This window comes from Polyodon spathula, chromosome 17 (assembly GCF_017654505.1).
Source record: "Polyodon spathula isolate WHYD16114869_AA chromosome 17, ASM1765450v1, whole genome shotgun sequence".
Taxonomy (NCBI): Eukaryota; Metazoa; Chordata; class Actinopteri; order Acipenseriformes; family Polyodontidae; genus Polyodon; species Polyodon spathula.
Window position 1 is genome coordinate 8,131,101 of NC_054550.1, and position 26,614 is coordinate 8,157,714.

General features: G+C 35.8%; 2 protein-coding genes across 4 annotated transcripts in view; one reads left to right on the forward strand and one right to left on the reverse strand.

Moving 5' to 3' along the window:
• The window catches only part of LOC121330308 (choline kinase alpha-like), a 32,723-nt gene extending 27,880 nt beyond the window's left edge, over positions 1–4,843 (forward strand). The window contains exon 8 of the mRNA XM_041276731.1: positions 4,607–4,843. Within this exon, the coding sequence (XP_041132665.1) occupies positions 4,607–4,686 (80 nt within the window). The 3' untranslated portion in view covers positions 4,687–4,843. The remainder of the gene's footprint in view (positions 1–4,606) is intronic.
• LOC121330307 (synaptotagmin-6-like) lies at positions 1,934–11,312 on the reverse strand. Of its 3 annotated transcripts, none has more exons than XM_041276729.1 (9): positions 11,179–11,312; positions 9,055–9,166; positions 8,762–8,819; positions 7,009–7,204; positions 6,450–6,544; positions 5,543–5,953; positions 4,853–4,975; positions 3,987–4,098; positions 1,934–3,223 (listed from the first exon to the last, which is right to left on the reverse strand). In XM_041276729.1, the coding sequence occupies exons 4-9, from the start codon at positions 7,181–7,183 to the stop codon at positions 2,916–2,918; spliced, it is 1,224 nt and encodes a 407-aa protein (XP_041132663.1). In that variant the 5' UTR covers positions 7,184–7,204; positions 8,762–8,819; positions 9,055–9,166; positions 11,179–11,312; the 3' UTR covers positions 1,934–2,915. The 3 variants fall into 3 exon arrangements, with proteins under 3 accessions (XP_041132663.1, XP_041132664.1, XP_041132662.1); XM_041276730.1 differs by having other exon boundaries at positions 9,062–9,169; XM_041276728.1 differs by having other exon boundaries at positions 9,055–9,169.
• Positions 11,313–26,614: the final 15,302 nt, after the last annotated feature.

Genomic DNA, 26,614 nt, shown 5'->3' on the forward strand with positions numbered 1-26,614 from the left:
ACAAAAAATAGGGAGATAATTAAGGAACAAAGGAAACACTTAAAAAAAATAAGGCCCAAACTCACTTAGAGAGACAGCAATAAGTCAAATGAGAGCCAAATATCCATATTTATAAAACAGTAGCATACTAGTACAGGCACTGCAGTGTAAAGGAAATCTCGCAAGACACTGAATATTAGAAGTCTTGTCTTCGGTTAGGAAAACATCAGCAAAAACCCATTGAGTTGGACGATGCTTCTTATTAAATGAACAAGCCTCATGGCCAAGCTGCCTGGACATTTAGCCTGCTATCTTACAGTTCAAAAGCTATGTACCCTGGTTGGAGCAGAATTCAATGCAGAGTTCACAGTCTTTCTTGCCGGCATGCTTGAGGCATCTTCCTTTAGCACCATGCGGCAATGTATACAATGCTATCCCATAACATGCACTTTGACAGCATGTGAATTGAGTTGACCTGCATACCACACACAAATATATTTCTTTGTGTAGCGCAGTTGTAAAAAGCTGTTACACTGTAGCTGCTCTATCTGTTGTGCAAGTTGTATGTGGATCAAGTATGGGTATGCATATTGACACATGTTCTTCTTTACTGTGTACCTGGCATTGCACCTTTCGTATAATATAATCTCTAAAGGCATGAGTACACATTTCGTTAGGTTTGCTGAGTGGGATGGTGGTGAGCCCTTAATTGTTTTTTCAACTATCAATTGGACAGAACATGTATGTCTCGGGAAGTCTTGTTTGACTTGTAAGTGAGAGTTTTTATCTTTGAAGCAAGTTTACAAATGAAATCAGGTGACCTTTAGAAACAATATTATTCGAAGTAACTTATCAGTACTCTTCTGCTGTTCTCAAAGGATAAAACAGCCAGTTGACGGAGACCTGGCCAGTCAGCCCCTTGCCCTGCTCTGCGGGGATGTTATCTTTATAGCCATGTTGGGCTTGATGTTGGGTTAGGATTCTGAATGGTTTGATCAGAACCTTATCCACGTTGCAGCAATGTCACTTTGAACCATTTTAAGCCACAGGCAGATGACAAAGATGCTACTGAAGCAATGGGATTTAATGGGATGTCAAGTGTAACATGTCAAAATCTTTCTAAATGATTTTCAATGGCAGTGTAGTAGGTTTTGTACTATGGGGCAATGGTAGCAAATGTATGGGTTAGTGTACCATGATGGTGACATGTTATCTGGACATATCAAGAGTATTATAGAGTATTATATTATTAGTACCAGGGGCACTGTGCAATATTAGTTTTGAATCCATTATGTAGCTGATGGTTTCTTCATCACCATAGATTACTGCATGGTATTGTGGTATTCAAGCATTTTTTTTCAAGCTTTTCTATAAGGTTAAAATAACCAATCACAATATTGATATACTGTACAGCGTTTTATAGGCAAGAGATCACACCAAAATAATAATTTAAACATTTTGTATAATATCCATGATTTAGGCCTTTACCCCAAATTAATACATGCACACACCCCTGTGTGAAAGTTACACCAAGAACAAACAGAAATATCAGTTCTTATCAATGTGCTTTTTTTTTCTTTGCATAAAATGCACTGTACAATGGGTTACTTAATAAAGGGCATAACTACAACAATGCACCCTCTTTAGGAAATAAAATGGCAACATTCACAATCATTTTGAAATTATTCTTACGTTTCAAAACAATCTCTATTCTTCAAGGAAGGTTTACAAACACCTGTGATCTACTTTTGAATACCAAACCCAATTTTATTTATCACCACAGGCTTTAAAATAACCTATGAGTAGAGTCTCAGCATACAGCCTATATATAGATATATATATATAATATATATATATATATATATATATATATATATATATATATATATATATATATATATAGAGAGAGAGAGAGAGAGAGAGAGAGAGAGAGAGAGAGAGAGAGAGAGAGAGAGAGAGAGAGAGAGAGAGAGAGAGATACAATATTTTCATTATTAATAGTATCTCTGTTCTGTTATTGTGAAACTTTCCACAAAGGTAAAATGTACATTAAATCAAAGTGAATTGTTGGCAATGTCGTTATCTTCCACATAAATTCCTCTCAGAAAGCACTATAAATGGCTGCTTGGAAAGTCTCTTGAGGGGGAAATGAACACTTTAGTGTCTGTTGTAGACAACGAAGTGAAACATATCTCCTCTCCCTACACTACAGGGCAGTATGAAGCATTCTCCCTCCCTCCAGTGGACTCTGCACAGGAGTTCCCAAATGACCCCATTACTGGTATAATAAATACTGTTTTCAAAATCAGTAATCAGCCTTGGGTCTTGCAATCCATTTAATTTACAGGATGTTGTACCAAAAAGGCCCTTGATTATTTAATCTTCATTATTTAATTATATAATGAAGGAACTGACTGTAGGGCTCCTCCATTTCATTCAATCCCACAATGTGTTTTTAACCCTAACCCTAGTCTTTCAAATACCACATACATCCAGACATTAAAGAATGAACTAAATATATTTATTGTTTTTCCCAAATCTAACCAACGAGACTGACCAAAGGGATAGTCTGTATAATAAACCAGAATGTTTTTAGAAAGTAAAATACATCAGTTAGCCAGTTGAGTGGCCTCTTCTTTTTTAAAAAAACAGGCTGTAATCCCGAACAATTATTCTGTAATATATAAAGGCTGCATGTCTGTGTTTCAAGTCAGTTTCAGTCATGATGGGCAAGACAAGAGATTTGACAGAGCTTGACAAGAGGACTGATGGTAGACACTTGGTTGGCAGGTGCATACATCTGCTCAATTTGCCCTAACCCCCTCTGATCAGCAATGAGAACCATGTATGCTGGCCAACACTCAACTGACAGTGTTGAAGCGGAAGGTTCTTAAAAATTGTTTTGCACCATAGCTGGCAACCAAAGAAACCACACTTTAGATTAAAAGGGAATGCCACTTTGCGATTGGCTGGCGTAGGGATTGCATCATCAGACACCAGTGCTCATCTTCACTGGCCTTCCTTTTCCCCAGGATAGCTTGTCCAATCAGGCACTTACTATTTTTTTGATGGACGATAGTTTCATAAACAGAGACAGCAATCACACACTCCCTTATGTTAGAGTCTGGCAGTGAAAACGTCAGGACCTCATTGAATACAGTAATTCCCCACTTTGACTTCAGAGAGGTTTTCTGTTGCTTCAGCCTACACTGGTTGCAGAATATGGAGACTCTTGCATATAAAGCTAAAATAAAAATATAAAAAAAAATACAAAGTACTTGTTTTTTTTTTCAAAAGTTCATAGCCAGCCATGAATTTGGTCCATTTACATTTAATTTAGAAATTCTAAAAGTGATCTTATCAAAAACAAAATCATTCTATAATTGTACCTGTTGAAATATATGTTATAGAAAACATGGATTTTTATGTTAAAAAATAAATGATACAGGAAATGCAAGTGTAACAGATATCTTGAAAATAAGACATAGAAACTGAAAACTTTCTTAAACATAAGTGGTAGAAATCTCATTTTAAAATGAAAATTTTTGCTATATGTGCTTCTTTTAAAACTACATGCTTGAGACCTGTATTATTTATGGAAGTGCAAATTATAAAGAATTCCTGGAATGACTTGGTAGCTGCAATTACTTTAAAGGAACTAGTCAAATTAATTTGCAATGTGTTAAAATAAGTCTTTATCAGTGTCTTCAGGCGTTTACATTTTTCACACAAGAATATTTAGATGTACCCTCTTGTTTCAATGAGGTCTCAATGGAATGATACAAGCTTTTTTTATATCGTCACTGCCACGCAAATAATATCACCCTCTTCTTAAATTTCCTGAATAACCTTCTGCTCTGGCTCACTACTAAGTAAGGTTGGTCTGCAACTCTGATAGTTCTGCAGATCAACAACTATTACAAATATATATATATATATATATATATATATATATATATATATATATATATATATATATATATATATATATATATAAAATGGTATACCTTTATCTTTATTGCTGGTCAGTGAAGCTGTTTTAATCTTTAGGAGCCCCACTTCTATTCTCTGGGCAGTAGGAAGATATTTTAGAGACAGAAGTATTTCTCCAACCAAGTCCTGTAATTAAAATGAAATGCTGTTATTGGTGGCTTTTTGTGTTCAGGTCATGATGACATGTTTTAGTTATCAAAAGAAAACAGGGAAGACAGATGCTTGGAATCTACTGAAGAACAACTATTATTTTTTTGAGGCTCTAATAAAAAATATTTAAGAGTCAAATGTACAACAACATCCTGGGAAGGATTAATAAAATGTATACATTTTTCATAAGGATCTTTCAAAGTACTATGAAAGGATGCATTCTAATACAAATATATTCATCTGCAAGAAATAACTACCGAAATAATGCACTATAAACAAATGTTTAAACCACATTTACTTGATTCAAATGTACGTTTTCGATATGTGATGATTATGCCTAATTTAGGTAGTGTGATTATGGTATTAGTCCATTCTATAAGCATAAAAGATGACCAGGAATAAAATGAAGAAATGACCTGCAATCACCCTGAGTGGGTCTTATTGCAATTACTCAAATGCTGTGTTTTTTGTTTTTAATTTTTAGATGAAGTCTTTGTGAAGGTTCTTTCATCAAAGTTCAAGAGCAGCTCTTCAGTTCTATCGGCCTGCCATAGATATATGTAATAGAAAAAGGGCCTGCCCCATCCAGCGATCTTCCACTTTGGATCAAGTTTCCTGTTCTACTGGCAATCCAGTGCTTTGTTATATTCTGCCAGCACTTTTTTGTTGTCAAATTAGCCTTCCCTTTTCCATAAAATGTCACTTTGTTAAACACAGTTATTAAACACACCTTGTTTAACTTCTGTAGCTCTTCCGAGATCTCAACCGGATGTGATAACAGGTTTAAATTGTTCAAGCGCGTCCTCACTTCTCCAAGAACACTGTGTCTTGAGAATCTGTCGAAGTCCCTGACCTGTGGCAAATAGTTACAGCACTCACTAAATAATTTTGACAGCTTACTGCGTGGTAAAGTGAGGTGCAAAAAAGCGTGACAGATTAAACATGGTAAACCAAAATTTGACCATGCAAAGGTTTCATGGTAAACTTGTTATCTAATGTAGAACACATATTTCTTAATACTATTAATATAGGAAAAATTTGTACTGTAGCTCGCCCAACTGTCCTTTTTTATAATAAAAAATGTCCTGCATGCTAACTGAATAACCACTAGGGGGAGATGGAAGAATAACTTTGCTATAAACTTGGACTATAAGTAACTTTCCCTTACTTTTACGAGCAAGGAAACTAAAGTCAGTAAAGTAAATAAATGAGCTAGTTAAGCATAAAGCGTAAACTGTACTCTAGGTTTGTTTAAGGAATTAATTAAACACAATACAAATGGGCCATTTTTTTTTCAACCACTACCAAAATCGAATGTAATTTGCAGTACATGCACATAAGCATTTGCTGTGAAAAAAAATGTACCAGCTATGTACCAGCTGTCTGTACAGTTGCAACACACTATTTGCATAAAGGTTACCTCTAATTTGACAGTAATCGTCTTCAGTTCTTTCTCGGTAAGTGGGCAGGAGAACTGGCTCCCAAAGACAGGGTTCCTGCTGTTTTTCACCGTCTTGGTTTCCCACTCCTGAAGGACACACTGGAGATTAGGCTGCTCGGACAGCGGTCCGGACAGCAGCTTTACCTTGACAAAGGGGTCAGCGCTTTGGCTGAAGTCTCGGACCGGGAGGCCTGTAGCGTCCAAGACAGTCAGGGCAAACTGGGACTGCTCTCTATCATAGGACACGGAGAATCTGAGCTTCCCTTGGATGTTCACCTGGGCGTCCGCCTCTGTGATGCTCTGAAAGTCAGCGCTGTCTTGCTCACTAATCGACGAAGTTGCTGAAAGGCACCTGCTCAGTTTTTTTATTTCACCTTCGAGTTTTTGAACCTGCAGTATAATTATTATTGTCCCATTAAACAAAGAATAACCACAAGTGCTTTGGTGTTGATCTTTTTGACCTGTCCATTTTTCCTGCAACAGGTAATAGGACCCTACCCAGACCTTACACTTGTGTTAGACTTGCACACAGGAAACTAGTTGGGCTCAGGTGGGGTTCAATTACCTGTAACACAGGAATGAATAGGGACAAGAGAACAAGGTCTTCTATCAGCTTTGCAGTGTTTTGGCAGTATTAATGGTGTCAAAAAGAAAATAAAGGCTGCAAATCCAAACATCAGCCGACTCTTTCCAGCTCAAGTGGACCACATTTTCTGGAGGCGTCTCCTACATTTACAGTTGTTGAAACATTAAACATTGGGCATCCAGGGTGGGTGTTGTGTGCATTTCAAAGAAGAGCTGTGCAACTCATGCCACACTGGAAAAGAAATAATGATTAATAACAGCAGATCAATATGAGACGCCATAATACCCCCCCCCCCCTTACCTTGTAATCATACTTCTGAATATCTGATTCTTTATCCACTGCTTCAAAAATAGTGTTCCCTGCCTGTTTGTCATCCACACTTCGATAGCTCTTTACTGAAAAAATAAAACAAATACAAAAAATACATACATAATAGACATACAGTATAGACACCGTGGTTTTAGAAAAGTTATCTTCATTTTAAAGTTACCTTCAGTTATGTATAAGCAATACAAGGTTATAAAGACATGTAACTAAGGCATTTAAAAAAATTGCTACATTATTACGTTAATAAATGTTATTATAATAAACTGTAATTTCTAGTTAATAATCTACCTTTAATAACATATGTATAGATATTTTACAGTACAGTTAAACTAGTGTCTCAACTGTCCTCCATTGTTCCTGCTATTGCTGGGTCTGGCTTGGTTGTCTTGGATAAATCTCGTACGTGGTAATAATTTAGAAGTGGCTACATTCTCCAGTTCCCCTCCTGTGTTCCCTGGGTCACCCCTGTAAACTTGAGCCTGTCCTCAGTTGGTTAAATATTGGTATTTGAATCAAGAGTAAATCAGTGTACCTTTTCCACTGGGTTTTGGTTTGCGCTTGCAGTATTGATACAACTGCCATGTTAATATCAGCGCTGCAATTGCAAACAGAAAGACTGAGATGCCCAATAGAGTGTATTTGATGCTATCTGAGAAAGGCATTCGTAGACTTGCAAAGGAAAGTCGGAAGGAAGTGGGTGAGCTCATATTCCTGTTCAAAACAAAAAGCTGAGAAAGGAATACACCAAGTTTAGTAACACTTGAAACAGAACAAAACAATATGCACTGGATCAATATCTGATACTACATTCTCAATTCAAAGTGAACCTTATTGGTTAACAAAATGGTCACTAATCTCTAGTAACAGGCCAGCACTGCCAAAAAAGATATCATTGCAATGTATACAAAGAACATTTTCAATATTTTCATTGACTTATAACTCAAAAACAAAACAGTTGAAACGCAAAAAGTTTTAGAAAATAGCTCCAATACTATTATCAAAATCCAAATCACCAAGACCCGATGTGGAACGTTTCGGCCTCAGCCTTTTTCAACTCAATTAACACAAACCTCAGCAGCTAAATCATTTAAATCAATATGTAATTACCTCCTAGTAATCATAATGAGAGGTTTAGAGGACAATTCATTGTTTGAGTCTTAAAAGTTCTATTAGAAGGAAAGATCCTAATTATCCAGTAGCTATGCACTTTACTGAATATGCACATCCAGTCTCCTCTTTGCAATTTATTGGAATAGAAAAAGTCACAATGACTGTAAGAGGAGATGACCTTGATTTGAAATTCCTTAAAAGATAAACATATTGGATTCATACTTTAGAAACTTTAAACCAAAAGAATTAAATGATGAACTGGATTTTAAACCTTTTTTTTTTTTATCATGATTGATTATTTGCCTTGTATGGTGCTAATTATTGTATTTATCATTTATTAGATGTGTGTATAAAGCTGAAATGTTATAATACGACTTGAATCTAAACATTCAAAAAATGAAAAGACTCAAACAATGACGTCCTCTAAACCTCATGTATTATGATTATTACCTTGATTGGTATGATTTAGCTGCTGAGGTTTGTGATAATTAAGTGTGTGGTATCTTAATTGACATGCGTATCTTGTTTGTATATGATCTTGTATTCTAAGTTAAATTTTGTTATGCATTTGGTTCATCTAATGAAGAATAATGAACAAATTTGTGATAAAAAAACAAATGGATCTCTTTTTTAAAAAAAAAAAGAAAATATCTGTTATGAGATTTGTATAATTAAGTGGATAATTAGAACGTTCCCTGACTGTCACCTGAAAGGATATAAAAATGTATTGCACACTGAAATGTTTGTTTGTTAGTTGTCTTGAAAAAGGCTAAGGCCGAACCATCGACTTTGTTTCAAGTCCCACATCGGGTCTTGGTAATTTGGATTTTAATAATAATGTATTTATATTTATTTTCAAGAACTTTTTGGCATTTCAACTGTTTTGCTTTTGATTGATATTTGCCTGCAGCAAACACAATGCTGCATTATACTTGAAATATAAGGTGATGCGCTGATTGACTATTGACATTGACTTATAACTGCAAAGATACTTTCACTGAGGGCAGTACCAGAGATTAAGGGCTGGTTTTCACTACTATCAAAAACATTCCAGAATCTCTGGCTATTCCCTCTGTGATGGTATTATCACTTAGTTACAAGCACTAAAGTATATCCTCAAATCTAGGATTTTAGACCCTGATTAGCACCAATGCTGTTAATCTTGGAATACCTACTATTACATTGGATAAGGTAGTCCTTCATTAGTACAAATCAGGGTTGAAGAAACCAGACCTGTAGGACAAAGATTTAGTAGAAGAATATAAACATTGGAGTATTCAGTTAAGCTTATTAAGGAAACCACCTGAATAAAAGAAAAGAGTAACACAGAACATATTGAACACAATACAAAATATTTATAAATGATTATTAACAGTCGTTGAGGCACGTCTAATTGTCAATACAAAGACCAAAGAAGGATATTATCACTGAAAGGTGTTCAACATGTAACATAAATCAAATCCGCTACCTCTTACAATGGACTGTGAAATACGAGGATTGATTAGATCTGAAGTATCTCCATTCTTCGCTTATCACCCTGGTAATGTATCTTCTTTCCATATAATTTTGTGTTCCGTTCACTGCTGATGAGAAAAGGAATATATCAGTGTGAAAAATAATACAGTTGTGACATTAGCAGGTATTCTAATACAGTTGTGATGGTAGCGATCCTGTAATACGGTTGTGGCATTAGTAGTCCTTTAATACCATTGCGACATTAGTAGTCCCCTAATACAGTTGCGACATTAGTGGTTCTATATTGGTGTTAGTCTTTAGCGTGCTAAAGCAATCAATTTCACATCTGGCATACTGTTAATCAAGAAAAGTAGAACTGTCATTGGAAGGACTGTCTTTCAAGCCCTTTATGTTGCAATATGGATTTTTCAACCCTTAGGTAGGATGTTTTCACCTTTAAAACAATGTTTGTCCAAAATCTTTTAATGCAAGTAGCTTTGTGTTAATTTTTTCTCTACCCTTAACTTGTGTGCAATCATTCTGAGTGGTTTGTATTGCAATTCCTCAGATACTGTCCTTTAACAAAAAGTATGCTGGGCAATTCAGTGTATACAGTACATTCGGCTAGATCAGGCAAGGTGTCTTTATGTGTTGCAGCACACAAAACTTATTTTGCTCCAGAAATTCTGGCGACCTGTTGCAAAACATGATGTATGTATTGTAAGTGGAATATATTTTCGTGCCAAAAATATTTGCGTTTTTTTTTCATTTGCGAAAAATATATAAAAAAATAGGCTTGCAAATATTCATGGCTTTGCAGTAGTTCAGATCTGAGCTCAAAGTTTTGTAAACTCCTGATTATGCTTGCAGTGCTGGAGTCAGGTGCGTGTTTAATAAGGCATTGCTAATGCTCTGTGGTTGCTAAATCCAGTTTCTCGTCTCATTCCTATTAACTAAGGTTAAGGTAGTTTATTTTGAAAGCAGAAGTTTGGCATTTTCAAAGGGCATACATTTATTGGCTTGGCTGATTGCAAGGCCTCCTCAGCTTTTTAATGGATTTTTAATGGATTTTAATTTGTTTAATTTAATGATTGTTAACTCCAATCATATCAGTGAAAATGCTAATTTATAAATAGGCTTAAAAGCAGATTAGCTGGATTTTCAACTATCTAAAAAACTATACATGGGCCGAATTAGCTGACATGGCTAATCAATTTGGTCGGGTCGATCATTTTAAAACCACCATTGCCTTTTAATGCAATGCATCTCTTGAAACCTCATAGACAGAAAAGACAAGACAGGCGATTTCTGTAAAACTAGCAAAAAAGATTTTGGAAAACATTACATCTTAACTGATCTGAAAAATGAAATAAACCACTACTATAACTAATGCATTTAGCTATCCTGACCGTATCATATTACTTAATTCTAGAATTGCCTCCAGTAATTCAAATCTTGTTCAACAATAATTAGCCATTACTTTTCTGGCAGACATTCTATGCTCTTATTAAGAAGAAGTAAAGCAATGAGTCAAATTTGCTCTGTTTCCTTGGCAGCCAAGGAGTTTGTGTCTTACACTAAGGTATGTTTAAATTAGAGACGTCTTGCAGCTACCATACTGGCTGAGATACAAGGCATGTATAAAATGGAAAACAAATGTATAAACAACGTGGAAATCTGAATATTTGAAACTGATAGATACTGTTGATACTGTCTTATATGCACTGTATACAGCTCGCACTGGAATAGGGCTGTGCTGTTTTTATATATTATAGTCTTTACACATGTCTTTACCTTTCATTTTTTTGCTATAATGAAGATTTATAAGGAAAAATGTTTAATAGTAAGTAGTAGCTATTTTCATGCAGAAGCCTTTATGTTAATACAGTATTCCAAGTTTTGACACAACACCTAAGAGGTCCAAGAAATAGCACAGTATGGAAAGCTTAGTAAATCTGGTTTACTGTCCCTTTCTGGTTTAATCTGTCCCTTTTAAGCACACTCTACTTCAGAAAAAAACCTAAACTCTACTTGCTTTATAAAAACACATTTACTGCACTTGGCATGGCTTTGTTGGCTCGTTTGCATTATACTGTAGATTGTGTCTGAATAATAGAACTAATATAATTCACATTACCTTCATCATCATGTGACGCTGCAGAAAACCGTCTGAAGCACCTTCTCTCTGTTTTCTGAGATATCCTTGTTTGCTTAAGCTTTCTGCACTGTGAAGACAAGAAAAACAAGTTCCCTTCTCTTACAGTGCAAAAGGACGCCTTCGATCCACGCACTTACATCATCCCCAGTTCCCTGTAGTACACCGGATACACACCCCTATCCTAAATATGAGTTATCAGTGAAAGCAGGTCCTTCCTACTTAGTTTATCAGTGAGGGCTATGCAAATAATAATGATGATACACTTCAAACAAAATAAGTATTCATTGGAAGTTAAAAAGCTACAAACATATAACTTTTAAAACTGAGAAAGAATTAGGGAATTATTTTTTTTAATAAGAATCCCATTAAAAAATGCTGGACTGAAACTGCAGGGCAGGTGAATGAGACAGAGTTATGTATTTTCTGTTAAATATGGTCCAGGGCAGACAGACTGTGAATCAATCTGATAGAAAGGGATACAACCAAAATGCAGTTCGGTGGGTCAGGCGAGGCAAAACTGCATGGTTTTAATCTTTTATCGTTCAAAATTCCTATCTACTGCAATGCTTATCAGGTTTACTATATCATTTCAATGCTAGTTATATTTGTATGGTATGAAAACATAATGATAATGACCTCATTTAATGTGTGTGCTGTTCAAAGGTTTGGTTTCAGCTGTAGCAGCTCTATAAATCGCCCTGGATAAGGGTGTCTGCTAAGAAATAATAATAATAATAATAATAATAATAATAATAATAATAATAATAATAATAATAATAAAATAACAGGTCCATACTACCACCTGCTGATAAACTGTAGAATGTCATTTTAAACTGCCTGAATAATACTGTGGAATGTATACGGGACACAGAGGTAAAAACAAGGTTGCCATTTTGTTATCTCTGTAAGTTTAAACTGCACTTTTGAATTAATATACTTCGGGTTTATTTGTAGGCTATTCGATTTCATGGACATGTGGTACATGGATAAGCAAAGCCATTTAATAGCTTTTGCTTGACAACAGTATATAAAAAAAAAACATTGTGTCGATATGAGTACGCCAAAAATGCAAATTCATGAATGCAACTTTAAAACCAGAAGATGTTGAAGTGAATGCTGAATCAAATGTTTATTGTTTACATAAAAGTATTCTTATCATAGAATGTTAATTATGGTCGATCATTCCCCCAAAAAAACAAAACTAAACTAAACTAAAATATGAAAATAAAAATAACGGAAGCAGTCTTCAATGACTTCAATGATTATTTTAAATCAATCAATATTTTACAAATGTAAGGTTAGGATGCAAAGTGTGGTTCCCTGAAGAAATCTTATTATTATTATTATTATTATTATTATTATTATTATTATTATTATTATTATTTCATTTCCCTTAAAACTGGGTAAATCCTTATGCTGTCTTTTGTTTTTTTAAAGGTGCCCATAGCGACACCACGAGGCCGTATAGCAAAGCTCTCTAAAGAAAGTGAGATGTTGAGAATAATTCTTATTTTATTGTACTGTTTTGTAAATAAATAAGTTCTTGAGGCGTATTATCAACTGATTATTATTATTATTTATTATTATTATTATTATTATTATTATTATTATTATTATTAATAATAATAATAATAATTATTATTAGTTAATTAAAATGGAGAATATTTCAGTATAAACATAGATATAACACTGTTGGCCTTTAGCTTGTTAGTATACAGTCGTAAAACTTGAATGGAACCATTTTGAAATAAATAAATAAATCATGCACAACAACAACAACATTATTATTATTATTATTATTATTTATTATTATTATTATTATTATTATTATTGCAGTCTTATCTCCCATATAGCAGTCAGAATCAGCAACACCGTCTGCTCCACCAGGAGGGTGGGAATTATCTGTAATTAGTCAGCCTCGTGTTTTAAATGGTTCTTGCCGAATGCGTTTACAGTATTTTGAGGAAATCTTTTTTTTTTGTTTGTTTGTTTTTTTTTTTTTTTTTTTTTTTTTTGTATTTTTTAAAATCTGCAACAAAGAGTGAACACCATATACAGTAGTCCTTTTATACTGTTCCTTGTGACAGAGAAATGTTAGCACCCACATTGTAGTCTCCGATTCCTGTGTAAGAATCTGTAATCATAATATTCTATGTATTTATAATAACGAAAAACAATGCTAAAATACTGATGAAAAAAAAAAGTTTCAAATGAAAAAAAAAAAGTTATTTACATTGTTACAGAAGTGCCGATTGGTCAGGTAAAAATATTTGGGAACCCCAGTTTTAGAACAGATGAAAAAAAAAAAATGTAGTCAAATGCTCTGTAGTCTCTTCTCTCACCAGCAGAGGTCTCTATGGGATTAGTCATCTTTTTTTTTTTTTTTTTGTCAAAAAAAGTTACGTTAAACACGTAGTCACACATTCATAGTAAAGTTTACATTAAAAAAAAAAAAAAAAAAAAAATACGTTTTCTCCTAAAGCTTAGCCATGTAAAGCTGAAGGCTTGTGATACAAGCTCCTTAATTTTGTAGTGTGCTTCACATTATGCAATAGTCTGCTGCATGCTGTGTTATCAATCCAGCTTTAACCTCTTAAAGACCATCTTGTCTATAGTGCCCACTCTGATGAACTCACCAGGGATTTATTTCCCATTTTAAAGACCAGCTGTAAATAAAGACCAGCAGTCTTTAAAAACTACTTTCAGATGGTCACTTGGCTGCTGCTGTTCTGCTGGCCAATTGGTCTGCATAAGGAGAACTGCTATTCATACGAACTGAATTAGGCCAGTGTAAAAGAAAACTTTTTAATGTATTCCTCTCAGTCGCAGATTGTAAGATTGTGGTGATGCGTGAGAATGTGAAGTTTAGAATCTACACGTTATTTGGAGTCAATGTCAAATCTTCATAATGATTGATAGGTATACATTCCTGTGTGTGGCAAACATGTTTTTTTTTTTTTTTTTTTTTTTTTTTGCATTGCAGAAATCACTGTCCTTTCCCTATTTCTTCAGTTCCCTGTGAATATTTTAACTCTATTGATGGAAAGGGCTTAGCGACCCCAAGACTTTAGTGGCTGTAAGTGTGGATAACAGTGTTCTAGAATCTAGATGGGGGAGGACGGACAATGAATAACTAAAACTTATCAGTGCAAGGGATGGCAGCACTGCTCTGAGATGTGAATATATTAGTAAAAGGATGATGAGCTGGATAATAAGAAGAACATTGCCACTGGAAATGGGGACAGAAAGGGTTTCATGTACAAAGAAATAGTTTAATTAGGACTCTCCTGCTCATCAAAAACAAAGCTATTGCTGTAATTAAAGGAGTATTAATGCTTTAAACCAATTTCATTAACTAGGTTTATTAAAAAGCGTACTGGTCCCCTGTTATTGTATTTATTCTCTTGTGGTTCGTCATTTGTTTTGTTTTCTACATCACATGCAAATATTTCAAAAACAGTATAACGTTATAGATAAACTGCAGCATCCTGCATGCTGGTGTCCTTGTTGTAGGTCACATTGCAGCTAGACCATTGTCATGAGTTTGAAATGCTACAGTATACTGTCTTTTGAAATATGTGCATATTCCAAATTGCAATTAACTGAAAGATATTTAACAGAAGAAGAAAAGTGTGGCAGTAATGATAACGTGCTAATATGAAGATGGATTATTATTAGAATGAATCTAACCTACATCACTGGGCATGATTAAATGTGTGATATTAGTTACATCAATATGCTAAAGAGAGAACTGGCTTGCGCACCATTAACTCACAAAAAATTAACTCGCTTTGCAAGATCCAGCCATGTAGGATTAAATGCACCCAGTAAAGCCTGACTGTTTCTGTCTGGACGTGCCTGTCTGCGGAGTGGGATGTTCCTTCCTGCTCTCTGCACGAGCATGAAATACTACAGTGACAGCACTCTCTATTCATTTAGTTTTTAATTGCAATTCCTCCTGTTTGGTTAAGTAAACAAGTCCATCTGCCTTTGAAGTCTGTGCTTTAATCGCAGGTAACATTAACGTGCTGAAAAGGCTTTAGCCTATGCTAAATCTGGCTTTTGCTCTTAAACAGGAAAACATTTCTTTAAAAAAATCTTTATTTAATTGTTTTGTCTGTCTGTGTGTGTGTGTGCGTGTGTGTGCGCGTGTGTGCGCGTGTGTGTGCGTGTGTGTGTGTGTGTGCAGTAGTACTTAGATTCAGTAAATATCTGCTGGGATATTCAATCTCGACTTCATCCATCTGCTGGAATTACCTTCTCCTTCCTCTGGTAATTTTCTGAATATATTTGTCATCATTGAAATAAATAACCATTTACATATGTGAATACACACAGTGAATAAATGGGTAATAACCAAAGCTTTTTCCACTGTCTTATAGTTTTGAGGTGTATACCAGCTCCCCCCTTACAATCACGCTGCTGGCTGTTTTTCTGTCTACCTACACAGAATCAGCATGGTTGTAAGAGGAAGTTTATTTGAATAGGACCAGAAGGATATGATGTACCTACATCCGGCATCTTTTCTCAAGCTACCATATTCACATAAAGGTGTTTTTTTGAAGCTCGCAACCCACTATACTGTACCTCAACTTACCTGTCGGACCATGCCAAGCTCTAGGGAGGAAGTGTTGTGGTCTTGGTGATGTGTTTCTGTTATGTGTACTGCAGGGCCAGAATCTGCCTCTTACAGAGATTTTGTTGAAAAAGATATTGGTAAAAGCAGCATAGCTTTTTCTCTAAACGCTGCATGGTGTTCTGTAACACTAACACTATTATAAGCCAAGTCTAAAAGCAGTGATTCGTTTAGCCTGTCCAAATGCTTTTCGCTGAACCTAATTTGTTCATGTGCTTTCTCAAAGAGTCGGTACTAATCATCTCATGACTCCTCAGCTGCATTTTATCAAAGTGCTTCCTCAATGTGCCTTTTAGAGCACCACATTGGGTCTTGGCATTCAATTGTAAAAGGGTTATGACTCTTGATCAAGCAGCAAGACTAATTCAGCCTCTTTGCTTCTTTAAGCAAGCCTTGTGCTGGAGAAGCAGCTCCCAGCTCAAAGACCATAGGACTCTGCTGTAAAGTGTCTGTGTAACACAGAGCCATTACAGTGCTCTGCTCCACTGAGTCCAATATTCCTGAAGAAAATGGGGGTGAATCTCTGCAATTGTGTTACTAAAGTTAGAATGAATCACTGCTACCTCCTACAGATGGTTCATCAGTGTCCTCCTGTAAATTGGTGTCAGTGCTGTTCTGCTGTGACAGGGAGTCCTAGTCAGCCCTGTCTTAAAAGCTGACGATGTCTGCTAAATGTTGTATTCATCTATAACAGCATTTAGCCTTGGGCTGAACATGCACCCATGCATTAGATTGGACCCAGCTGGGGAGACCTTGTGGCTTCACCCCTCTAGGCAAGGTCACCTCTTCTTATAACAAGTCTACCCAAGCATTGGCAAAGCTTTCAGCTGTTGCGTAGGTCATCTGTATTCTTTCCACCTCTCTGCTTTAAGCAAGACAATAGTGTTGCAAAATTCACACAGCAAAACTAATGCATTTGTTACACCAGTGAGCATTTTAAGAAGCTATATTGTTTTTTACAAATGGTTCTTGACATTCCCTCTGGACCTGGTTAGAAAATACTGCAGCTTAAATTATTACCTTACCTTATCCAGCTTCACTGGAAAACACCTTATAAAGCTTATCATAGCCATCACCATTGTTATCATCGCTAATAACAATGGCCAGAGCTGCGTGAGACAGTAAGCTAATGTCAATTCCTTGATTTATTGATGTTTAATTGTAAAACACAAATTGCAATGCTTTTTACATACTTTTCAAAAGTGTATGTGTGTGTGGTATGGCTTGGTTACTGTTTGTGATAATCACATTTTAATCCCAATAAGGTGCACAATGGAGCACAAAGTGAATTTACAAAAAGACAGCCCTAATATAACACATTAAACAGTTTAGTGTCTTTATATGGACAAAACAGCCAAAGAAGAACAGGACAGATTAACCAATTATTTTTCATAGATTGTAGTCTGCTGTTTTCAGTGGAGTTATCTTTCCCAGACCTCATGTGGTCTGTAATGTTAAAATAGTTACCTTCTGATCATTGTGACCTAACTGAGAAATACTTGTGCTGTCAGCTGTTTGACTATTTATATAACAAGAAGGAATACAGTGCCAAATTCAGCATGGAAGTATTTAAAATTAATTTCTACAATGCACTCATACCTTGCATGTGCCATTGTAAAATATAAAACATTGACAGTGTATAGAGAAAGGATAAACAGATATCATTCAGTAGAGGAAAGATTTGGAACAATGCATACATTTCAGAGACTTGGGAACTGGCCAAAGGGAGGTGTCAGAAACTGCAAACTGCCTGAAGAAATCTAAATGTATATTTGCTCTTTAGTACATGCAGGGAAAGTGAGGCTCAGTAAGTAGTGGATGCAGAATCAAGCAAAAAATATTCGGTTGATAGGTCACCAATGGCGACTCCCATAATTAACGATCCATAAATGAAGCCACTGAATGGAGGTGTGGGTTATTAGAGAGTTGTATAATACACATGCTTTTCCCTTTCAAGAGAAAAATTGGAATAGCAATTCAGCTGGGAAATAAATAAGGTGCAAAGGTTAAATTTAACAGGTAAACAGAAATTAAAATTCTTAGTATTTTGCTGAACATTTAAACGAAAATGATCTTGCATTCATTTTAAATTTCCATCCTTGAAAGGTCACTTTCTTTGTATCTCTTCTTTGCTCGTGTTTTATACATTGTAATATACGTTTTTTCATCTTACATGGGTTGGTAAAAGATGACCTCGTTCTAACTTTTCATGAAACAGTCTAACAGTATGATGCCACGGTACACTTCCGGCAACATCTTAATTACTTTAATGTCAATAGAACGCAACTTAACTTAATTTACTGTAAGTTAATCTAAAAAAGTTCCCAGTGAATTATAATAGTAATAGATATATATATATATATATATATTATATATATATCTAATATATATTATATTATATAGATACATATTTTTTATCACTGAAAATAAATACAGCAAATGTTTGCCTTCTTGACCCACTACCTGTTAAACTGCATTTGCAGTTGGTTTAGAAATTATTAAACACACTGCATAGAGCTAGCTGCACGACTTCTTTAAAATGTCTTCAACAAAAAAGACACCAACTACACCAAAAGACCAGAAATATATATGATAAAGAACACTCTGTGTGTTGCTATCAGTGATGGTGAAAATAGAATGTCTTTAAAAGGTGGCCATAAAAAACGAAATATTCTACAATTGAGCATTTGCTGTTTGTTAGGTAAGCATTTAAATATTTAGGAAAATTTGTTGTATAATTGAGAAAATGATTAATTCTAATTTCTTCTTCTTTAATAAATATTATGTTTGTGAAATATCTTGAAATACCTATTTTTAGACTGTTAAATACAATAAGTGTTTGTTTTTTTTTACTGTGAATACAACCATATATATTTATTATTACTGTGAAAAATCTAAACATTGCATTTTGGTTTAATCTATTAAGACACCGATCAAAATAAGTAGCTTTGAATCTCATTTGCATACTTTTATTTTTCCTTTACATTTAGGTTTTATTTACAATTTGAGTAATTGTAATGAGAACTATATTAAGAAAATGTCAAGGTATTTACCCTTTGCATTCAATTTAAACGAGCTATTTCCATTTCCCCATGAATTTTTATTATATAATAAATCTCGTACACAATGTGTTTGCCATGCTTTACAATGATTACACACGTGTTTTAAAAAGTCTTACCATGCCTGTATATGACATCACTGTGCTTTGCTTTTACATGGTTTACTGCAGTCAATTTTTATAAGTGTTCCTATGAAAACATGTTCTCAGTAACACTTTTTATAGTTTATACTATTACTGTTTAACTTTATTTCTGAAGACGTGTATAAAGTGTCCATGATTATTAGATCAGGTCATTCTGCCAAGTCTGTGTGTAATGAGGTAAAGTTGCCCTGGTACACGTCCTTTTCACATTTTAATTACTTGAACTTGATGGCCCTAGAACACAATTTAACTTAATTTACTGAAAGTTAATCTAGAAAAAAGCCAATTAAGGAACTAGATAATTGGTTGAAAGTCTGCTTTAGTCAGGTTTGATAACAAAAGTAGGTCTGTGTTTGAACTTTCCTTTTAACTGTGGTTTAATCATAACTGCACCAAAAAAAAAAAAAAAAGTGTTCCTTACATGTTGTGTGTAATCCACTGTCCTGCAGGGGGAGTTCCTGAAAAGAGGAAAGAATGGAAAGATTGTTACTGCTTTTGAGGCGCTATCACAATGGAAAGGTGCACAGTTTCAGTGTTGGATCTAGCTGTGTAGAAAAGTGAAACTTTTAAAACCTTTTTGTATTTTTTTTTCCTTTTCAGGAACCTCTCTCCTTGCAGGACACAGGAGTACACAGTTAAAAGGGAAACCCAAACTAGTCCATTGCTGGTTTTACTATGTGAGGGACCTCCTTGCATCACAAGGTTATCATGTTACCTATAAACAGTAGAGCCCAAGTTGTCTGTAGCATATTACATAAAGGGCTATACAGCTCACATCCACCCCATGAGCCAGAGAAGCTGTATGGGCATTCTGGCTGTTCTGACTACTATATATATATATATATATATATATATATATATATATATATATATATATATATATATATATATATATCAGTGTTAAGCACATAGTTATTCCACAGGGAGCATCTCATTGGCTTTGGCTCTTCTGCAGTTTAGGGCTACAAAACTGGCAGGGACTCTTTCTTGTCAATGCACTACATTGCTCTAAGGCATACTAGTCAGGCAGACACCTGCATGGCTGTCCTGTCCTCCAGAGGCCAGTAGCTCATACACTTTCGAGTTCCTGTGTGGAAAGAGGCCACTGGCTTGGCCATGGCATCGGAGGACTCCCACTGACCTTAAATTCTCCTAAGCTGTGTGGCAAATTGCTACACTGAAGTATTATAATTTGACTAATTTGGGGAGAAAATAGGGAGTAAAATAATTGGCCACTGTAAATTTGTACGGTAACACACTGACACTGATATACCACCATTTACCATACCATGTTGGTGTGAATTGTAGCTCTAATAACTACAGCAAACTACTACTGTATTACAATGTACTGTAGCCATGTACTGACCATAATGTCAACGTAGAGTTTAGAAAACTACTCTCCATATTTCTGAACTTTTCTGTCATGTTCAATTCATTATTCCTTGGTAGATGGTGATGGCTATTAAACATTCAGTAGTGCTACATTTAGAAATACTAACACACTTAAAAAAGTTCAATGACAAATATTTTGACTAGAAATTGGAACACAACTAATTAGAAAGAGCAAAACGCGTGGGCTGGGATCAGACAAGACAACGTCACAGACAAGACAGCATAATGATTTAAACAAACCTAGGCTGATACAAGCTGTTAAAGTGGCAAAACCATACACACGTCACACAGACTATTCATTTAGTAACAGACTTCAAGGATATTTCCAAGCCTGAATGGATGATACTTATTTCTGTAGGAATGGTGTTTTTGCACCAAAATCAAATATACCCTCACCTCAGCAACTCGCTTCAATAGGCTGTCAAGACAATAGCCTTTTTTCAATCACTGCACATAAGCAATGGATGTTTCAAAGCAACCGAACCCTGGAGGAACCCTGGGTGAGTCACTGGGAACCCATGGAGCCCATTTTTGAATGTGCTGAGCCATTCTGACCTCCAGTTGTTTTCCAAAAGGGATCCATGTCCAACAGGTGCTTTAGTGAGGCAGATATTGGGATTAACAGGATGAATCTATTAACATTTCCACACTGTGGCTTGGCAGATCCCGGCAGGGGAGGTAGGATTAAGTCTTGTAGGGAGCTGCTGGTTCCTTGTGGCTCCCAGCAGGAGACCTTAACACCTTGGCAAACAAATAAATTAGTCAAAAGGGGGCACCAAACAATAACATACAATAAAAAGAGTTTCTTGAACTTGTTCGGTGTTATATTCTATTTGAAGTCAACATAAGGAACGTCAATGCACTAAAGATAAGATTTAAGGAATGATTTCATGAGCTCATTAGCTTCATGGACTTTAAAAAGGGGGATTATTTTCCACACCACAACTCTGAGGCTGTTTAAGGCTGTTGCTTAAGGCTGGGTGTTTTTTCACCTTTGGCAAATCATCTATAGCTTTCTGCCTGGAGGATTTTCTTCTTGCCATTCCTATCTCTAAACTGTCCTGAAGGTAGTGGCAGGTAGATGTTTGTGTTTTGCACACTTGGACACAAGTACACCTGGCTTTGGTCTCTTGAATGAGATCTAGCAGTGGTCCTATGCTTCATGCCCTTGATCTTCTTGACATCTGGTCAAGTTTCCCTGTGTGACTTCCCTGCCCCATCTCTGTCAGCCGCTTCTTTCTATCTCCGTGGATCTTCAGTCCCCCACACTGCCCTTCCCACACGCATCTCTGAAGCAACATACCATGTGCCTCTTCTGTATTCTGTGCTGTTTGACCTGTCCAGATAGACCCCATTGTGTATGTGAGATCTCTTACTTGTGACTTCATAGAGAAAGCCCAGCTAATGAAGTGCTGTCTTTCAAAGCCCCACACTGATCTCACCCAGATTGAAATTCTTGAATATTAAACTCCATCTCTGGTCACCAATCTAAACAGTCAGTTCCTGCTCAAAGACAGGAATTGTTTGTCATGACCTCTGATCACCCCAGCTGTCCTAACTTTCTTTTTTTAAATCCTTCCAATTACAGTCAGGCTCCGTCTTATTGCACAGGTCATCACGGGTGCTCTCCAACAGCAGCAGTAGAGCTTTTGTTTCCATGGCAATGCTAGTGTTTCAACACCCTTTGATGTAATCTTATGAATTATGTGCCAGCACAGTCATTTCCACACAATACATTTACATACGTAACTATCTGTAGGTTTCTGCGTTTATGTCTTCACAGCATGTTGTCTATTTTAAAGATCTAAACAACAAAATATTGCCATCCTTAAAGCATAATCATGCTCTAGCACAAGTATTAAGTGATGCTAATATAGAGACAATAAATCAGCACCAAAGGGAACATAGCATCAGGGTTAATGTACACTGGTGCAGAGGTTCATATAATTAAAAAAAACTCCATATATACATGGAAACCCATGTTTGGTAAATAAGAGAATTACTTCTGTTTTTTTTGTGTGTGGTTAGATAGGGGAATCATGGAAATCATATGCAGTGAAACTGCAAACAGTGTAATGTAGCCAGACGCGTAGCAGCACTGTAACCTCAGTTCAACTGCATTTAGTGTCACTGCCTGTCGTAAGTATTCACTCCCCTTGGATGTTTTCACTGTTTGTTGTGTACAACCTGAAATCTTGATGCATTTAAATGTGATTTTTTGTTTTCCTTTTTGATTTATACAACCTATTCAACACTTTGAAGAGGCAAGAGAATTTTTATTGTGAAACAGTTAATGAAAAATAAATAAAACGGAAATGTCTTGGTTAGATAAGTATTCACCCACTGAGTCAATACTTGGTAGAACCACCTTTGGCAGCAATTACAACTGTGAGTCTTTTGAGGTACATCTCTACCAGGTTTGCACATCTGGATCGTGCAATATTTGTCCATTCTTTTTGGCAAAATTGTTCAAGCTCTGTCAAGTTGGTTGGGCATCGTTGGTGGACAGCAATCTTCAAGTCTTGCCACAGATTCTCAATTGAATTCAAGTCAGGGCTTTGACTGGGCCACTCTAGGACATTCACTTTCTTGTTTTTAAGCCACTCCAGTGTCACTTTGGCTGTGTGCTTGGGGTCATTGTCCTGCTGAAAGGTGACTCTCCATCCCAGTCTTAGGTCTTTTGCAGACTGAAGCAGGTTTTCCTCAAGGATTTGCCTGTATTTAGCTCCATCCATTTTGCCATCTACCCTGATAAGCTTTCTAGTCCCTGCCAATGAAAAGCCTTCCCAGAGCATGATGCTGCCACCACCGTGCTTCACAGTAGGAATGGTGTTACCTGGGTGATGTGCTTTGTTGGGTTTGCGCCAGACATAACGCTTTACATTTAAGCCAAATAGTTATATTTTTGTTTCATCGGACCACAGAATCTTTTGCCACATCTTTTCAGAGTCTCCCAAATGCCTTTTTACAAGATTTTACATGGGCTTTTTTCAGAAATGGCTTCCTTTTTACTACAGATTTGTGGAGTACCTCAGCTATTGTTGACACATGGACAGTTTCTCCCATCTCAGTCATGGAACGCGGTCTTTCAGAGTTGTCATTGGCTTCTTGGTGGCTTCTCTGACCAATGCCCTTCTTACTCGGCTGCTCAGTTTGGGAGGACGGCCTGCTCTAAGCAGATTCTGGGTGGTGCCGTATACCTTCCACTTCTTAATGATTGACTTGACTGTGCTCCAAGGGATTTTCAATGCCTTTGAAATCTTTTTATACCCCTCCCCTGATCTGTGCCTTTCCACAACTTTATCCCAGAGTTGTTTTGAAAGCTCGTTGGTTTAATCTGAAATTATGTGAACCACTTTTATTGCGCACAGATGGACTCCATTTAACTTATTGTATGAATTCTGAAGGCAATTGGTTGCACCTGAGCTTATTTAGGAGTGTCATAGCAAAGGGGATGAATACTTATCTAATGAAGACTTTTTATTTTTAATTGATTTGTTTTTTCACACACGTCCCCCCCCTTATTTTCACACATTGAAATGGGTGAGTAGGTTGTGTAAATCAAAGAAAAAAAAACATTTAAATGCATCAAGATTTCAGGTTGTAACACAACAAACTGTGTAAACGTCCAAGAGGGGCTAATACTTCCCATAGGCACTGTATATGGTTTGAATGTCAAGCGTGACCAGATTTATCAAGGTTTTTACTCCAAAGGGCAAAATGCACCATAATTAAAAGGTTAATATAACTTTAAAGCATTTCTTAAAAGTTTTGTAACTGCCAGTTTCTTGTTTTCCTTTCACAAAAAAATTGTAGAAAATTGAGCTTGATACAGTATATCTCGCCCAAAGAGTTAAAATGCTAATACGACATAGAGTGAAATCTTTATATATAAAAGTAATGCCGTAATCAAAATGAGACTTGTTTGGTAAAGCTGTCCTCAAGAAAACTACACTTTTTATATCCATGCAGTTGGACAGGGATAGTTTGGGTTGCAATCAGATCACTACTTGGTAAATAAGTGATCCACACAGACGACAAGCAGAGAATTGTCTGCCATGTTGATTTCATATGTCCAATATACTGAAGCCTCTCTAGAGAAGATATTACTTCTGCTCTCATTAACACATCATCACTGATTGTGTCACGGCTGTCGTATGTGATCAGGTCAGGGCTCAGCTGTTATGCATGGTGTCAGATAAAAAACACCCTAAGACACAGCAAAATCCATCAGAATTTCTAATTCTTCTGGTTTCCTCTCACATGGGCTTCAGTTTACCTTGAAGTGATACTAAAAGAAATCTAGTAAAACCCTTTGACATATGTTTATTTTTTCAATGTTGTCAATGAGACATGAATAACATCTTCCCGCCATGTCATTCATGTTATTTGATTTCCAATTGTGTTATTGTTTCTGTTTTTCATCACATAAATTAAACTTTGTATAAAAACTTTAAGCTCTGCAAGGTTCTTAGCCACTAGTCTAGGTACTGAAAGTTTTTAACTAGCCTCAATTTGGTATCACACAAAGGCTTCTTGTGTTAACATCGTGAGACGAATGGTTAAACCAATTCTGTTGTCAGTCTTACCTCATGAGAGCTTTCCTGCTTTTCAATTCTGTTTATGATGTGTTGGTTCACTGCTGCTGTTAACAGGGACATTAGCCCCATTGTTTGTTTGTTTTTTTATTGAGTGAAAAGAGAAATGCTGTAATTGTACTATATTTATGTAGTACTGAATCTCAAATAACTATTTTGGAAATCAGTTAATTAATATTAACATGGGGATAAAATATATGCATAAGTTGAGAATATTATACTGGCAAGGAAGAATGTTATTGCCAACTACACTTGATGCTCGGTCCTGTAGTTCTATATCGGTCCTGTAGTTAGTGCTTTGGTCTTCCCTTGTTTGAACGTCATAGTTTTCTATAAAGAAAGCTGCTTTAACTTTGAGTTTAATGCAACCAAATCAATCATCTTCTTGGCCACAGGTAGATGTAGCTGCCAACAAACCACTTATGATGTTTGTTTATCCCGACTGTGTCATATTGTTTTATTGCAGGGTAACAGGTTTTGGAAACCCAATAAAAGTGAGTGGTAGAGAGTTTCCAGCTGACATATAATAAGTATATACGCTCAAAGCACCTTGCGGTTATCTCTTAACTGTATATTCTACAGTGTTTAGTATTGGTTTAAGGTTTTTGATTGGGAAAAAATAACAAATTGTCGCTTGCTTTTGGTATAGTCTATCAAAATTGCAATGAAACAAGGTTTTGAGGTATTAATTCTCCTTGGCAAGTCAAGATGAAAAGTCATCTTTTTCATTTCATTTATTTGATTTGGTTTCTCGAGTGGTTATCATAGAGTTTATCTTTTTTTTATTAGAAAATGTTTACCTTTTCAATTTATATGGAAAACTGCGGCTTTGTTCATTCGCTTTTCAGAGGAGTCATGAAACAAATTCACCTTGGAAAATAACACGTGATAAACACAACTAAATGTTCTCCAGTGAAGATAAAATTTTCTGATGTTTATTGGGCATCCATTTATTTATCAGGCAGCTACATATTTTTTACAAGAAATAAAAATAAATAAATACATAAAAATACACCCAAAGAAACAGACTTCTCAGGAAGATTATATTAATGAAATAGACATAATTATAATAAAAAGACTAGTCACTTTAAGCACGCAAGGTACCAGTAATTATATGACAAGTGGAATCTTTCCACTGATCACTTGGATAGGGATTCCAAATACTGTTGTCCTGCAAAAACATGACAAGATACAGTTGGGATAAACAGACATCCATTGACAGCATAGCAACAGCAGCCTGTAGCCAAGCAGAATGACTGATTTGGTTGAAGTCAAACTCTGAGTGGATGCAGCAATAAACTGACTTATTTTTTCAAATTAAAAACCAGGAAATGAAAACAAGGAAAGACCAAAGTTCGTGTCATAGAGTGCCTATAACTACAGGTGCATATAGATAGAGTCTCCCTCACAAGTATAATTATCCACTAAGAAGGTTGTCGTCTCCTTGTTCTTCTGATGTGCTTTGTAGCTACCTCTAAATCCTAATTAGATTAACCTGTAGTTAATCTAAATTCCAATTCCACAGTAATCTAGCAGCTGCAGCAAACTATTCTAATCCAAAGAGTGATGGCTTTAAAAAAACAACAA